The sequence below is a fragment of the Phoca vitulina genome, unplaced genomic scaffold (genome assembly GCF_004348235.1).
Source record: "Phoca vitulina isolate PV1807 unplaced genomic scaffold, GSC_HSeal_1.0 scaffold9, whole genome shotgun sequence".
In the NCBI taxonomy this organism is placed as follows: Eukaryota; Metazoa; Chordata; class Mammalia; order Carnivora; family Phocidae; genus Phoca; species Phoca vitulina.
In genome coordinates this window covers 25,556,343-25,573,791 of record NW_022589712.1, presented here as the reverse complement: position 1 = coordinate 25,573,791, position 17,449 = coordinate 25,556,343, and the positions used below count along the sequence as shown (strand labels likewise).

Below are 17,449 nucleotides of genomic sequence, written 5' to 3'. Positions count from 1 at the left end.
CCTAACACACATGAAGTTAGAATCTTAGAAGGAAAGGAGAGAGAATGAGACATAAAAAATACTTGAAGAAAAATGGTTGAAACTTTACCAAAATTGGTGAAAGACATAAATTACAGATACAAGAAACTCAGCCAATCCCAAATAGGATAAGTATGAAGAAAACTGCAGCTAAATATAAAGAAGTCAAAATTCTGAAAACCAAAGATCAGTAGAAAAACCTTGAAAGTAGCCAGAGTTAAATGGCATATTGCATACTGGGGGACAACAATTCAAATTATTGTTGATTTTCATCAGAAATTGTGGAGGTTAGATTACAGAATGCAGAACCTATAAAAGGCTGAGAGAGAGAAAGAAAAAAATAACCCTTGCCAACCCAGAATTTTATATCCAATGACTATAGCCTTCAAAAATAAAAGCAAAATAAAGACATTTTAATGATTAAAAAAAAAGAAATAAGAGAATTAATTGCCAGCAGACTAGTATAAGAAATACTAAAGGGAGTTCTTCAAGCTGAAGGGAATGACACCAGACAGAAAGTTGAAGGTTCAGGAGGAATAAAAAGTGTCAGAAATGGTAAATATCTGGGTAAATAAAGAAGACAGTTTTTGCCTTTAATTTTTAAAGAAATGTAATAGGATCATTTAAAGTAAAAATTATAACATTGCCTCATGGGCTTTATAAATGTATGTAAATGTAATACATATAACAATTATAGTTTGAAGGGAGGGGTCAGTAAATGGACCTATTTAGGTTGCAGTGTTTCTACACATTACATAAAGTGAGACGGTATTAACTCCAGGTAGACTGGAAAGTTAAGAATGTTTAAGTAATCACAGCACAACCACTGAAAATACAAAGAAGTATAACCAAGAGATAAATTAGAATGGAATTTTTAAAATATTCAAATAATGCAAAGGAAAGTGGGAAAAGAACAGAGGACCAGAAAACAGAGATGGCAAATAGTGAATAAATAATAAAATAGTAGAAGCATATCCAACCACACTGATAATTACACTGTATGTTAATGGACTAGTACTCTAACAGATAGATATCATAAGAATGAAAATAAGTAAGGTCTAACTATATACTGTCTACAAGAGGCTCACTTTAAATATAAAGGCCCAGGTTTGGAAATAAGGATGGAAAGAGATATGCCATGCAAACAATAAGAATAAGAAAACTGGAGGGGCTTTATTGATATCAGATAATGTAGACATCAAGTAAAGATTATTACCAAAGGACATTTCATAGTGATAACACAATTTATCAAAGAGACATAACAATCACGAATGTGTATACCTGTCAAATTAATACTTCAAAATACACGAAGCAAACATCTACATAATTAAAAGAAGTAGACCGTTCCCCAATTATACTAGATTTTAAATTATACTAGGAGATTTCCTCAACAATTGACAGAACAACTAGACAAAAATTCAGTAAAAACCTAAATGATCTAGGGCTAATTGTTGCTTATGCAAAATTATACCTAACATTTGAAGAACACACCTTCTTTCCAAGTGTGTATAGCATGTTCGTCAAGATAGACCATGTATGATGGGCTATAAAAATTAAGCAACACTTCTAAATAATCCATGGGTTAAAGAAAAACTGAGGAAGAACCCGGAAAAATGTTTTGAATTTGAAGCCTGATTTTGATAATATATGCATGACCTTGGACAACTGATTTGGATTGCTGAGTCTCAGTTTATTCAGCAATAAAATGGAGCTATTAACCCTTGCAAGGTTGTTGTGAAGATTAAATAACATGTTATTTAGCGCATTTAGCACAAGTCCTGGCACAATAATGATACTTAACTTCATTGTCCATAACTGGAGGCCATTAGTGAGGCTGTGTGGCTATACTGATGGGGTCTCCTGCCACTTTCATCATTCTGTCTTTGGATGCTATCCAAAGAGCACAAGCTACATCATCCCATTCTTTATTTTATTCATTTCTTTATTTATTTTAGGGGGAGAGGGGCAGGGGGAGAGAGAGAATCTTTTTTTTTTTTTTAAAGATTTTATTTATTTATTTGACAGAGAGAGACACAGCGAGAGAGGGAACACAAGCAGGGGGAGTGGGAGAGGGAGAAGCAGGCTTCCCGCCGAGCAGGGAGCCCGATGCGGGGCTCGATCCCAGGACCCTGGGATCGTGACCTGAGCCGAAGGCAGACGCTTAACAACTGAGCCACCCAGGCGCCCCGAGAGAGAGAATCTTAAGTAGGCTTCATGCCCAGTCTGCAGCCCCACACAGGGCTGGATCTCATGACCCTGAGATCACCACCTGAGCCAAAATTCAGAGTTAACCGACTGAGCCACCCAGGCGTTCCATCCCATTCTTTAAACATCTTTGTTTATAATCTTTCCACTATATCGGATTTAGTTTTTATCTCCTTACAATATATCACTACTTATGGAAACAAACAGTGCTGTTTACTTGAGTATGTACGTCGAATACTGCTCCCATCCCCAGGCCCCCATTTAACCGGCATTTCTGATTGTCGCTAGTGCAATGATTGAAGACATGCCAGAAGCCCTTCTCCTACAACTTGTGATCTGAGAGTTATAGTTCATCCCGCTGGCCTTCCATTTCCCAGATATCTGAAACCAGTCTGGAATATGAAGAGCCATGGTTCTCTTCCAGCTTTCTTCCCAAGTCTGTTGTGCAAACTCAGCAGTGATCTTAATCTCTCTGCCTCTTAAAGGATCTCCTTTTAAACGTATGTAATAATAACTATCTCACAGAAATATTGGTGTCTAATTAATTATTGTTTGTCAAAAGCTTTAAGATCTTCGGCTGGAAAGGGGATTGTGGACGCCTGCAGTATTCTCTTGGAGAGCCTGCATCTTGCTTCATTGAATGGAGCTAGTGTCTGTGTGTAATCAAATTAGGCATACTGCTATAGGCTTATGCTGTAATTAATGAAACCCATGCAGACTGAATGGAGTGATCAGTCTATTATTTTTAGATTGAATGATTAAGTCTGAAGAGCTTCAGTGTTTTTTCAAGCAGCTTCTTTTTCAGCTGACTATTGACATTTTGGTTCTCAATCTTGCTGTTAGCTTTGTGTCCATTTTTCTCGTGTCCTGCAGATTTCATTATAATACAAAAACTGTTGAATTTTTACAAATTCGTATTTTAAAGAGTAGAACTGAGTCTTATCTTGAAAAAGAAAACAAACTCAAGGTAATAAAAAAGCAAGGGGGATGGCACACATTTTATTGGGAGCCTGCTCTGTGTCAGGTACCACGGAGCACTCTACATATATGACCTCATTTAATTTCTCCCTGGCCACATGGTGAAGTAGGTAATCCCCATTTTAGGGACGAGGAAACAGGCTTGGGGAATTAAAATAATTTACTGGAGGTCAGAAACTCACGCTCTTTCCATGAGTGGCAGAAGCCTTTGTCTATGCAGCATGCCAGAAAGTGTGTTATTCAGAGTGTGGTGATACATACCTTCAGTGTCTTGTTGTGTCTCTGCAACTCTCGGCATAGACTCTCCAGTTTGCTTCGAGCAAGGATAGCTCTGCTGTGTTCACTTTGTAACTGGTCCTTTTCTTTTTGGATTTGTACCTGTTTCTTTTGTAAGAGCTTTAACTTCTTTTGCTCAGTGCGATGTTCATCCAGCTAGACACGAGAGGTGCAAACATAAAAGAAAATGGCAGGAATTGCTTTTGAGTTGTTAGAAAAGCAGCAAAAGAGGAAATACCTAAAGATCACTCTGTGGTTGTTGGAATCATTTTTTGCTATTGTCACCGCCCCTCTGCAATCAAATAAACTTAACAAATGGGACTTTGCGATACTTGTAGATACGGCTTTTAGAGCATATCATTTATAGGTTTTTCCTTATCATTATAATGATCCCTTCTTACTCTGATCTTCTTTTTGGTGGTCTAGAAATCATTTTCTTTCTCTTGAATCTCTCTAGTGATACTGGTCAATAGAGAAGGGCATGTCTTGGAATCTGTAGGCTGTCAGAATTCACGATAATGCCTTGCATTGGTGCAATGGTCAACGGTGTGTCTGCTTGGTGTATATTTTGTGCTCACAGTTCTTTCTCAAAACAATCTTATAGCAACTATTCTTTTAAAATTAGGAAAGCATAAAACAACCTCCTGGTAAATGGAGGATGAAGTCTGTGGTTTGTGAAACAGGGAGAGAAGAGAGAAAGAACCTCTCGACTACCTACCATTGGTGATTTTCCACCAGAGCTTCAGAGGTAGCTGCTGCACAATTCAGCAGCGTGAATGGCAAGTACCTGTAACATGCCCTGCCCTCTGACCACCCCCAGCCTCCATGCTTATGGCCAATAAATCATTAAGAGAGAGTATATTTGGATTTTGAATGATCTATTATCTTTTTCTGAAATTTAGATATTGTTATTATTGTTATTGCCATTATGATTTAGACTTTATCTTTTGAAGAGTAAATCATATGTCAGGGTTTCTCAACCTTAGCACTTAGAATATTGGGCCACATAATTTCTTGCTGTGGAGGGCTATCTTGGGCATCACAGGCTGTTTAGCCTACCTACTGGATGTAGGTCCCTGACCTACTGGATGCCAGGATCACCTCCCACAATCGTAACATCCATAATATCTCCAGACATACATCGACTATTGGCCCTGATGAGGGAGCATTGCCCCATGTGGGTCTACCTGAGTGCCAGGAGGAAGATACTTTACATGTGTTTCATAAGTTGGAAGTTGCTTGCTTATCAACGAGGTAATGTTCTAGTTTTACTGCAAAGTCATATACGTTTCACATTTAGCTAGGTCTATCTTGCTTTGCTCTAAATAAAAGCCCTTAACTTTCTGACAATTTTTTTAAGAGCATGGCTAATTTTATTCAAATACTTCAGGCTTGTGAATACATATATGGTTGCTTAATGAATGAAAACAAACATATTGCAACTGAGTCAACTTCAGTCAGATACTTCCTGGCTTAGTGATTTAACGATGCACTTAGACACCATGGCACTTCTATACTATTGTGACAGGCATATTGGATTTTTATCTGCTCTTTTTCTTGCTCTCTCTTTTTTATTATTAAGTTAAAAAAGTAAAATTAATGCCAATTACTAAATCAGAATAGTATTAGTGATTTGTTGTAACTACATTAAAACTGAGGAAACTTAGAAAAACTATTTCTTCCAGGTCATGTGGTATCTTTATTAATAAATGTATCCTTATTTGTTAATGAAAACAATAGTAGGTAATATTACAGGATTCAGAATCTGCAAGGGTGAGTTAGCTAGAGTGGCAGTTTGATTCACAGCTTTGAATTTGATGATTTATTCTATGGTAATACTTACACGTCGGACACCTTCTATATTAATGTCCAAATCAGTGAGCAATGAAATAGGTTTTAGTCCCCAGGTAAAAGATTGAAATTATTCATAATTTTTCCTTTCTGAAAAGGAAATGTAATGGGTTTTTGGCCAATTTTCTCCTATTCATTTTTTATAGAATGATCTTTTGGGTTTTAAAGTTTATTATAGGACATGATATAAATGCCAAAGTATAGTAAGTAACGCTTGAGTTGAGTAGGCTCTCTGGAAAGATAACCTCTGTCGGGTGACTCCTGACTGGGAGGGTGAGTAGGTGGAGGGATTTCCTAGGGTGAACAGCTGTGGCCCAGGAAGAAAATCTCAGACAGACGGGAGAAGTGATGCTTCTCTGGTTTGCTGCTGTGGGCTGCAGCACCCCACGTGGCTTTCCGGACGAGGCTGGAATGCTGCCCAGTCCAGCCAAGTATGGAGCATGGCACTAGAAACGAAACATGAATGGCTTTGGTAGAAGGAGGTAAATCGAAGGGATAACAATGTGGAAAATACAGAAGAGAACAAGGATGGACATGTCAGTGAGAATGGGGGCCTTACTTTTGGGAAAAATATTTTTGAAACCTACTTATTTTATGGTGTTGAAATTGCTCATGGACGGTTAATAGCTAACATTAAGCAAGCTACGAAAAAACAAGTTGATACACTGATACTCGCTATATAAATTTCTACCATTCTTTTAGAAAGTGCTATGACCATTTAAAAAACCCCTAAACAAACAAAAGGCATTCATACTGTTTGATTCAGTAATCCCCATTTTGGATTGGGATCATAGATCATAAAATGAAGGAGAAGGAACAGATCTAATGCACGACGATGTTCAGTGCAGCAGTTATTTGGTAAAGCAAACAGTGGACAGAATCTAATGTTCCCATATTAGAGACCCAGGAGATAATGGCCACTTCCTGGAAAATGACATAACTATTACAAAATATAATTATAAAGACTCTAAACTACATGGGCAAATGTCTGTCGTATGAGCCAACAGAACTGGATACCAAATTATATATGTACCTTATGGAAGTAATTGTTATAAAAAGTATCTCTGCATACATAGCAGAATGAATGGGAATGAAGACGGATAAATCAAAGTTTGTGTTTTAGGTTATGGGATTAGAGATGTGTTTGCTTGTGTCTGCAGCATTTCTCATATCATCGTGATGTGGGGTTTATGTGATTAAAAAACAATTAAAAAGTATTGGCAGAGTTAAACAACCAGCCAGTGACTCAGGGTTTCAGAGTCCCTCCGGGTCTATTGCAGGACAGTTCAGCCCAAGAAGATGCGGCAACGTGACAGGAATAAAGGGACGAATGGGGACCACAGGACGAGAGTTAGAGAGAAAAAGAAAGAAAATAAGTCACTTGTTAAACTCCATCAGTAGGGATAAGATGAGGGGTTTGTGCACCTGAAGCTCGTTCAGTTTTGGAGGCCCTCTTTTAAAAACAAAACCCACAAAAAACCCCAAAATTAAGAAAAGAGAATTGCGTCCAGGGCCTCAGAGGGGCCCATGCCGGTGAGAGGCTCTGAATGAAACTTCGTTAGCGGCAACGTAAATCTGCCTTCAACCCGCCGCCTGGAGGAAGCGTTTTGCTGTGTGAACTTAGTGTCATACTCCTGTCACTGCTTGTCCAAAAGAAATAAGTGAGTGAAAACATATTTTTTAAAGAAAGCAAGCAGAGGGATGCCTGGGTGGCTTAGTCTGCCTTCGGCTCAGGTCATGATCCCAGGGTCCTGGGATCGAGTCCTGCAACCGGCTCCCTGCTCAGCATGCTTCTCCCTCTGCATGCCGCTTCCCCTGCCTGTGCTTCTCTCTCTGACAAATAAATAAATAAAATCTGAAAAAAAAAAAAAAAAAAGGAAGAAGATGGGAAAGAGAAGCACGTTGGCTAGCCTCACGGCAGAGGGTGTCACATCCCAGCGGCGGGTGGCACACCCCGGGGAGTAGTGGCCCAGACCTCAGAAGGCAGTCCTGTGGCAGAGAGGCTGGCCTCACTGAACCCTCTTCTTTTTCCCAGCTGACCCGTTGTGGGAGTACTGGCGGGGAGGCAGTGCCCTTCACGGACTCTCTGATGTCTCTGAGTGGCTTCCCTGCCTCCCACTGGCCTTATCCAGAGGGATCCTGCCTGGCGAGGACCTAGAACTAGGCACAAAGCAATCCACATCAAACACCACCACAGTGGGGGTTGGGGAGAAGAATGTAGATCAAAGAGAACAAAGGAATGGTTGAATGAATGAATGAATGAATGAACAAATAGAGTTTTCAAGACCAAATGAGAAGGTGTCACAAGCCGAGGGTAGGATAAACTCATCCAACTGCCTTCCTGAGGGGACCCCTCAAAACACCTAGGCATAAGAACTGAATGAAAGTTTGCCTTTAGGTCGAGTATATTTCTGTTTTATTACAAACCCAAAAGAACTTTAAAATATCCACAATTTTCAATGATCTCTAATTCTCTCTTCCATTCCCCAAATTACACATATAACTGAAGGCAGAATAGACTCCAACTCTATCCTCTTTCTTTGTTGTGCTGTTTTTCCTCAGTTTTTCTGTTTCTTTTTCCTTTAAAAAAATTCTGCTTTTATGGATTCTCGCTTTGGCTTGTGTGAAGTAACCAGCTATGGTCTCTAATGAGGTACCTGAAAAACGAATGGCCTTTTCTCAGCTCTAACCAGAGCCTGAATCTTTCGGACACAAAAAGCTAATCAGAGATCTTACCAATTCAGCATACTTCTTGAATAAAAAATCAAGTTTTTCTTCAGGTGTTTGCAACTTGTTCAGATTTTGCATTAGCAGGTTGGCTTCTTTGCCTTAAAAAAAAAACAAAAACAAAAACCATAAAGACATTTAGAAAAATGTTTTAAATCTTTTGAAAATAGTCAAAAGAATAAAAAATGCTGACTTTATATATCACCCCTTCCCCGCATTGATTAATTTAAAAGAAAAGAAGCAGAGCAGCCAATCAAAACTTCTGACGCCCACCAAACTGCCAACATTGACGCATGCGGTTCTAGAATTCCAGCCCAAAGCACTGAAATTTGACAGTTTAGTCTGCCATTTTTGGGTTTTGGTTTTGTTCTTTTAGTACCTTTTTTCTCTTTTTGGGGGGAACCAACTGTCTTGTTTCTGTGCATGAATGCATTCCATGAAGTTTGGGTGGGAATGTTCTGCTCATATTTCCTACCTAGCAGAGAATAAAATCAACATAGAAGGAAAACCAAGCCAAGACACAGAGGACCTTCCCCACAGGCCTTTTTGTATCTCTGTGACAATGGGTTCAGCCTTCCTGGCCCTTCCTTCTTCCCACCCAGGCCTTAATCTTTGTTGGCAGTCTCCTTCTCTGACCCCACTTGGAGTTTATGCTACATTTTAAGACTCATCTGTTCATGATTATTTGATAGTGAATCTCAGATTCTTCTCTTTCCTCATTGTTCTTCCTTTTGTCTTCTTCAGCTCAGCCTCCCCGTTTGCCTTTTTGTGGGCCTGGAAATCTTGTTTTCAAGTAGCCATTGGGCTGAGTGTTGGTGGGGACGAGAGGGACCCTGGGGCCTGCATGTACCACTGATGATATCTTTTCAAAGAGTCTGATCAAGGTGGAACAGAGTGACAGCCACTCTGTCTAATTAGAATAGGAAGGTCAAGCCACACAGTAGAGGCCACGTTTCCTGATGTAAATCTATGTAAGAATATTAACAACTTCGACAACCTTTCCCCAAGAACAGGCATTTCCTTTTTGCCAGAATATTTGCTTTTATCCTGGGGAGGCAGATAAATCATGGAATTAGGCTTACCGTATGAAATATACGACATGGGACATGCTTATACTAAAAAAATTTTTGCATTGTTTACTGAAGTTCAAATTCCCCTTGGCATCCTGTATTTTTATTTGCTAAATCTGGTAACTCTAATGGCATCAAAGAATTTTAGGTCTAGAAGGACTTTAAAGAGTATCCAGACAACTGGTTAATTTTATAGATTAAAAATCTAAGGCCCAGTGAAGGCCAAAGTTACATAATTCGTACTGGCAGAGCCAAGGCTTGGATCCAAGGTTTGTCTACTTGCTCTAAATCACTTCATTCCCATGTGGAATTTGGATGCCAGGAAACCCAGAGAAATAAAAGGAAACTTTTTCTTAAAAAACATGACCTCATTCCTAACAGCTGGTTTTGTCCATCTCTGCCCAGTGAGTCAGTTCGGATTAGAGACATGGCTTACGACGGGGAGAAGGTGGGTGTGAGAAGTGCCCGCCAGCTCTCCAATTATGGCCTGTGGCTTATCGTGCTGCCCCACCTCTCCTGTGCCTGTGCTCAGAGCTATTTCTCGAGCAACAGGGAAGGATGTGACATCCCTTCACCCTTGTCTTCAGTCTGGGACAGGGTCCCACATGAAGACTGTTGTCCCGAGTGAGTGTCGTCTATTAGAAGAAAGAGATCGTTGTGGATCAGATTTGGCCCAGGACCCAGATCATGTTTGGTCCATGGCAAGTTCTCAGTAAATGTCAGTAATAGTGGAACAAAGCAAAGCCAACCTGTGCCCACTAGTAGCACGTAAATTAAATGAACACTGTCCTGAAGACAACTCTGTGATTGACTGGAGGACAGACAGGTCTTACTCTCACCTGTGCCTCTGAGTATATGCTCAGGATACCTCTCGGTAGGGGTATGGTCACATAAAACCATTATGTGTCTCATTTGGGGGAGATAGAAACATTTGGGTGAGTCCAATGGGTCTCTTTTTCTCTCCACACGAAGTACCTTCTTTCTTTTTTATTTTCTTTAACTGTGAGAAGAGGGTTTCATTTTGTTCTGTTTTGTTTGGGGCACACTCACTGAGGTATCTTTCTGCTCTCATGCCCCGTTATTTTGTGTAGAAGGTCAACATTCAGAAGCATCAATTTATCCTTCAAAAATGATTTTGCCCTTCAACAACAACAACACAAAAACCCAGGAAATTGGAGATAAGCATGTACAGAATGAATAAATTTGTGACATCAGGGAGCTTAATTTTTAAACTTCCATTGGTTTGCTGGACTAGAATGCTGTGTGGGATTATGGAGGAGAAGAGGAATAGACAGAGATTGCTCATCTTCTAATAAAGGCTGTAATTACAGTTCTACAGAAATGGGGTCATTTGGTGATAGTGTCAGACAGAAGAGACAAGCTGACTTTTTTTAGGGACATTTTATTGGGAGGGAATGACCTGCCTTTTCCCCAATGTGTCATTCCAAAGCAGTGTGATTGTGAGATTAGTCATAAAGAAAGCAAGGGACAGACCTGAAGTCCCCATTAAAGCTGGAGAAGGCACATGAAGGGCATATGGCCATCCCTCCACAAAATAGTCAGTTAGTAGTAAGTCTACAAGGAGGTAGGACCACCTGAGCAACAAGAACAGCCATGTCACACATGGCTATGGCCAATGGCACAGCTGTAGACTGAGGGAGTATTGTAATACAAAGGAATGATTTTTACATCAAAGAAATTAAAACATTTAAATTGAGATAATGAAATCAGCTATATAAATGAGGACTGGGATTTTTCTTAAACTTTTCGCATAGTGATAACTGTTTATACTAAGTTTATGTGGATTCGATGAGTGTCTAAAACCTGGCTTTTTCTCTTCCAAAATTATCTTCTAGAAATTTGGGGCTAAAATTTGGTCTTGGACACACAAGTGTGACTCTCTTTCCCCTTCCTGATTTCCATGTGTTATGGCAGAAGCTTAAAGCTGGGAAAGATCGTGAATGTTCTGTTTCAAATGTTAGACCCAGATTCATATTTCAATGTTAATTTTGTTTTCTAACACAATTTAAAAATAGTGACTATGATACAAATAATTCCTGTGTATCTATAGGTATCTTTTGAGAGAAATAAGATTTGTGTATGTTGATAAAAAGGACAGTGTAGTTAAATTCACACTGGACTAAGGATAAGGACTAGACCCTGGGTTCTAGAACAGACTGTGTCCCTGACTAATTGAGTGACTTTTTTATAGAGTCTTCAACTCTCTGGGCCTAAATTTCCCTGTCTATAAAATTATTAAGTTGACTAAATGGGTTCTGAGTTTAGCATTTAGGATTTGTTGATTCCATGACTGGAATAATTTTAACCATTTTTAGCTTGATTTAGACAACAACAATATTAACAATGTTTGGATGGTATCTTTGTCTTCCCAATATGTTTTGGGGAAAAAAAAACAGCAGACTTTTAAAATTTATCAAGATTCTCTTATCCCTCATTGTCACCTCTCATAGTCTGGTTTTTGTTTGTTTTGCTTGGTTTTAATGGCTTATCAGTTTTGAAAATACTGCCTACTCTGTATTGTTTTTATTTGACCAACATTTTATATCTTCTGTGTTTTAGTCACCTTGGTATATGTACTTGGAACTTTGGCCTCTCACTCAGTTGGGGAGAGGACCTGGACTTCTTATTAGGTCAGTTGATGATATGTTTGAACTATTAGCAATTTCTTGGCTATAACTATAAAGAAAACTTTCTTAAAAGGAAAAAAAAAAAAACCTTCAAGAGTCTAATGATGAGGAGATTATTCCAGAGAAAACAAAATAAAGCAAAACCTTAGTGAAAAAGAAAAATACCAGGAAGAACGGTAGGAAATGAATACATCTATTCTTAATTCTGATCAGAAGAGAGTGCTAATCATTTTGCTCAAGTTATAGTTTTCTCTCCCATTTGACCTATTTTTAAACCTCTCTCTCTGTTTAGGACATGGCCTAAAATCTAGCTTCCCTGTGACTCTACTCATGAACCTTGCAGTCTCTGTTGATTCCTCTTTTCCCTGAATTCTTCTGGTCTCCTACCATCTCTTCCAAAAATTTAGCATTTGTATCCAGGCAACAGTTTATCCCCCTTTCACAGTGAAACTAGCAATCAAGCTAAAATGGAGAAACAAATCATCTGGGAAAGTGCCCATTCTAAGGAAGAGTAAGTAAATGGCTTTCTAAAGACATTTCAGAATCCACTGTCCTAGTCAAGGTCCTCTGAAGGTACAAATGAAAGTCACCTGTAACTAAAGACAAACCATTAACTGAGCTATGGTAAATGCTCCTTAACCAATATACCAGTTAGTTTGTATGTCTCTTCAATCCTGCAATATTAGTGACTTCAGTTCTGCCCCCTTGCTTTCTTTATGACTAATCTCACGATCGCATCAACTAGTTGAGTAACCTTTTTTGTAGACTCTTAAACTCTCTAAGCTTCAATTTCCCTGTCTATAAAATTAGTGGGCTGACTAGATGTATTCTGAACTCAGACTGGACCTGTGGATCAGCTTTGTTTTCCTCCCAGGCTTATGCTTCAAACCTCTGATTTCCTACTCAATCAGTTATCAACCTGAATGTCAGAATGTATATTATATTTTATCATTGTTCTGTGCTTATTACTATGGGGTGCTGGTGCAGCCCACGTACTGTTGGCAGAGAAGTGATTAATAAGACATTTGTTAGTCTGGAGGATGGGGTGGGGGAGATAAGGGGGTTACTTTAGATGTTGACAGGATGTGTCAGGGTGCTGTCTATTGGGGAATCTGTTTTTGTTTCTTTCAATTCAGATGCCAAGGGGAAAGTGACTCTATCAACTAAAGAGATTTAAAAATGTTCCTCCAACTGCTCTGGTGTATAGTGTGTCGATTGTGGGAGGATATGCAGTCTCTAAAGGAAAAACAAGTCCTGGGCACTTGGGTTGTAGAGACATTTCCCAAATAATCAAAGGTGTTCTATGAAAGAAGGGTGTCTTTGGTCCAGTAAGTCCAGGAAATGTTGTAAACTATGCCCGTCTCTACTGCAGATTTTCATTGTATATATTAAAGGTCAGAGAATTCTGGCAGTAAGGGAACTTTAACTTTGTCTGAAATCTCAAATATCCCAAAGTATATACGATGGAAAATTTTGGGTTAGAGAGCCAGAACATTTCAGCATCTCAAAAATACCAATAAAGCAGATATTATCTGATAAACATGCAATAATGAAAGACTTGTCTTTGATCAAGTACCTAAGCAAAATCTAAGGATATATTTTCAGGTACTGGTCAAATGATTTACTAAAATTCTATAAAAGGTCCAAATAGATTCTACAGAAGACCACAGCCAGCACTTCACTTTTTCTTCAAAAGGATGGAGGAAGAACTTTCTGAAACAACAAAATCATTGCTTCCACAATCTATCTGTATCAGAATCACCCTTGGTACTTTGGCTCCACTCCAGTCCTCCCAATTCTGAATTTCTATACTCAGGAACAGCATTTTTCATAAATTCTGTATTTGATTCTAATGCACAGTTAAGTTTGAAAACCACTGGTCTAGACAATAAACAGCTAAGTAGCCTGCTAAAGCTACTTGCAGACAGCTGAAATCATGTTTAAAATGGTGGTTGCATATTTAGATTAGCCTAAAAGTGTTTAAGTCCCATAATGTAGCTGAAACATTATAGTGCTTAGAAGAATATGCTGATGGTGTTTGGAGGAATGGCATGGGAGGGTCAGCATTCACATACATGTAGTTAGGGTGGACACAAGTGGGCACCCGGCTTCACAGTCATTGGTTCTGATCAAACATTCAGTTGAAATCTGGTAACTTGGAGATAGTGGCAGAATTAGAGTTGTGGAATGTTTTCTTTCTCTACAATTATTTTGATTATTTGGTGATTAGATGGTTACTATAGATTTTGAAATAACTCATGGAAGACAGAGAAGAAACCATAATTGGTCATCTTTAATTTTACCCCTAATTTTTTCATATCCCAATACAACACATAACACATTCCTCTGTATAAATAGTTGTAGAGTGATAAAGCAAAAGAACTTTCTGGGTTAGGAACACTTGAAATCATAACCCTCCACGCTGTGATTATGTACTGTCTTATGGGAAGTTTAACAATGACTAATACAAAGGGACATTTCTGAGATGTCTTGGATAAATAAGGAAAAACAGCTTTTGAACACAGAGCAACTTTATTCTCTTTCCCAAAGATCCAAAACACTTGAGTGATTCCAGTCTTGCACTTTGCAACTTGGTAGATATATTTAAAGTATTATTTGGGTTATTTTATTCTTTATGTTGGGTGAATCATGTGTCCTATTTAAATGTGTCTTCTAGCCCTTCTTGAAAGCATTGCCCGCAATGGGTTTTAAGTACCATAGTGATATCCCATGCCATCAGAGACATATTTTGGGATTTATAGATAGCTTGTTATTGGAATCTGAACACAGTTCTGACTCCAGTGCCCATGATCTTTCACTTTGCCACACTATCTTCCAGAAATGAATAAGACATTATAGCTGTCCCTGATAGATTCTCCACCTCCCTTGGGAGGCAGGTGTATAAACAAATGATTGATGCAGAAAATTTGTTGGAGAGGTAAGGAAGGTGATGCTAACTCTAGCTGGGCATGTCTGGGAATGTACCATATAGGAGGTGGTATTTGTACTGAGTGTCATAGTGAAATTCACCAAGGAAGACAGGCAGAGGGGCTCTCCTATGTACAGTAACATGCTTTCACTAGTAGCTAAAAAAATAACTCTCTCATCCTTCTTTAACAGCCATTTTTGGTGTAGAATCCCTCATGGTCTCCTAACAAGTTTCCCATGCCTGTTCTTAGCATTTATCCTATATAACAGTTAGATTACATGTCTGTTTTTCTCTCCATATTTAGAGCTACTTAACCAAAGGGCCTTGCTGACTTATTTATCTTTATGTACCTAGCACAGTACCTCATAAAGTTGAGGCATTAATAAATATTTGCTGAATCAATAAACTAATGAGAGTAAAATTATTCTGTGCAATTTTTGACATTCTATAATTGATACATTTTTAAAGTTTTGTGAAATAAAAAATATTTTATATAGTAATAGAACATACTACTCAGTGATCTAATTGACAATCATTTTATATACAAACCATCTCTAGGGGCACCTGCGTGGCTCAGTCATTAAGCGTCTGCCTTTGGCTCAGGTCCTGATCCCTCTTCTTCTTCTCCCTCTCCCACTCTCCCACTCTCCTTGCTTATGTTTCCTCTCTCTGTCTCTTTGTCAAATAAATAAAATCTTAAAAAAAAAACCGTCTCTATATTTATATTTTGCTTAAATCCAGATTCCACTAGCTTTGCTTTAAGTAATTTTCCTTTCATTCCCTTGTTCATTCGTCCTTATAACAAATATTTATTGAGCACCTAGCAGGTGTCATCCACTATCTTAGACACTAGGCATCCAGTGATGTCTGAATACACACACAGTCCCTGTTCTTGATCTGAAAGAGCTAAAAGAAGACATGCATTAACCAAATAATCACAAAAAGTAAATGTACAGTCTCAAAAGCTGCTAAATTCAAAGAAGGAAAGATACACGGTACAACAGAAACAGAAAACAAGAAGACCTTATCTAGGGTTGGGCTAAGAAAATGCCATTTGAATTGTAAGCTAAATGTTAAGTGCCCAAAGGGCTGAACTTTAAGGATTTCTAGGTAGAGAAAATAGGATGTATGTGGGCTTTGTGGGGGATGGAGTATGCTATGTTCAAAAAACTCATAGAGAAGATCAGAATGATGAGCAATGAGGCAGTAGTAGTAGTGGTGGTGATAGGGATAGGGAGTTCAGGAAGGAGATATTGTGGGGTAGAGTGATAGGAGATAAAGCTAGAGAGACTGGTTTGGGTTAGACCATTAGGGCCTGAAAGACCATGTTAAGAATTTTAGTCTTTGTCCTAAGAGCAGTGGGAAACCATTGGGGAGACAGGGTAAGTGAGTAACATGTTGAAAAGTTCACTTTCTCTCTTTTGAGGGGAAGCGGCTAAACACAAGTATAGCAAGGAAAGTGTAGGGAGACCCTGAAGGAAGCTATTACAGTAATCCAAAAATAAGATGTGGCTTTTAGTAAAGGTTGGAGGAAGTGCCCCTTTTTAGGAACCATCAAAGAAAAGTCATGCATTAGAACATAACTACTTGCCTAATCCTTTTAGGATTTTCTTTTCCAACTTTTGCTCTTTATTGCTGACAGGCTCTTTGGCTGTGGTTGGCTCTCCAGAAGCCATGGGTTCTCTCTCTGTCTCTTCAGTGGCCTCATCACAGTCCCCATCCTCATTGTCGGGTGGTTCTATGTTCTCAGGCTGCTCCTTTGTCTTGGTGGGACCCTCTTTTTCAGTAGCAGACCCATAGGTATTAATTATGTCTTCTAATTGTCGATTCAACTCCTCAGAGATATCATGAGCTCCCTGTTCAGACTGCACACCTGTCTTCCCCTCTGGTGCTTGAAGAGGGGTTGAGGAATCCTTATCATCTTGCTTCTCCAAGCCATTTTGATTGGGTAATGATGAACTTTCCCCTGGAGGTGTTGACTGGGGTTCTCCTGAGAGCTGTACAGAGTGATTCGTCTCCATACTGGGAGTAGTATCTAGTGGTAAGCATAGTCAAATTTTATATAGTTAACCCAGTTATATGTAAAATGTAAGGATATCCCCAAAAGGGCACCTACTAATTACAGTTTCTAACATAGCATGAATGTATTTTCACAAACCATTGATATTTCAATTAATTAGGTAGAAACAGTGGAAAGCCATTTTTCCAAAGCGAGTCATAACATTAGCGTATTTTTGGTTTTGGTCTTTAAATTCCAGTAGAAATTCCTATGATTGACATTAATGGAGTAATTCAAGATATTGTTTTTCATGTTATATTTGTCATATTGCTTAAGCCAACCTCTGTTACCATTCTCTTACATTATTCTATGTAGATTTATGGTCATTGGAAGTACATAGATGTCTATATTTAAAATGTTTAAAGTGCTGTTATTTTTTTTCTAAGTGAAAACATTTAATACGAGAGCAACTGAACTTACTAAAATCACTCATAACAACAGCAGTCCTAAACTCTATTCTAATTCATAAGTCAAGATTTGATAAATATGAGTACATTGATATAAATGAATTATTATACTATATACAGGAAATACTTTCTTGCTTTTCAGGTATTTTCCTTTTCTCAGATGAGCAACACATAATTATCCATCAGCAAGATACATTTTCTGAGTTTCAAACTAGCTTCATTTTTGGAATAAAACGGAGAATGGAGGAAGGTACAAATTAACCAACAAACTAGTTTGGAAC

General features: G+C 38.6%; 1 protein-coding gene across 1 annotated transcript in view; it reads right to left on the bottom strand.

Moving 5' to 3' along the window:
- Positions 1–16,723, bottom strand: part of TXLNB (taxilin beta) — a 41,095-nt gene extending 24,372 nt beyond the window's left edge. The window contains exons 1-3 of the mRNA XM_032408297.1: positions 16,294–16,723; positions 8,065–8,156; positions 3,463–3,633 (exon numbers count right to left, since the gene is read on the bottom strand). Of these exons, the coding sequence (XP_032264188.1) occupies positions 3,463–3,633; positions 8,065–8,156; positions 16,294–16,723 (693 nt within the window). The remainder of the gene's footprint in view (positions 1–3,462; positions 3,634–8,064; positions 8,157–16,293) is intronic.
- Between the last annotated feature and the right edge of the window lie 726 nt (positions 16,724–17,449).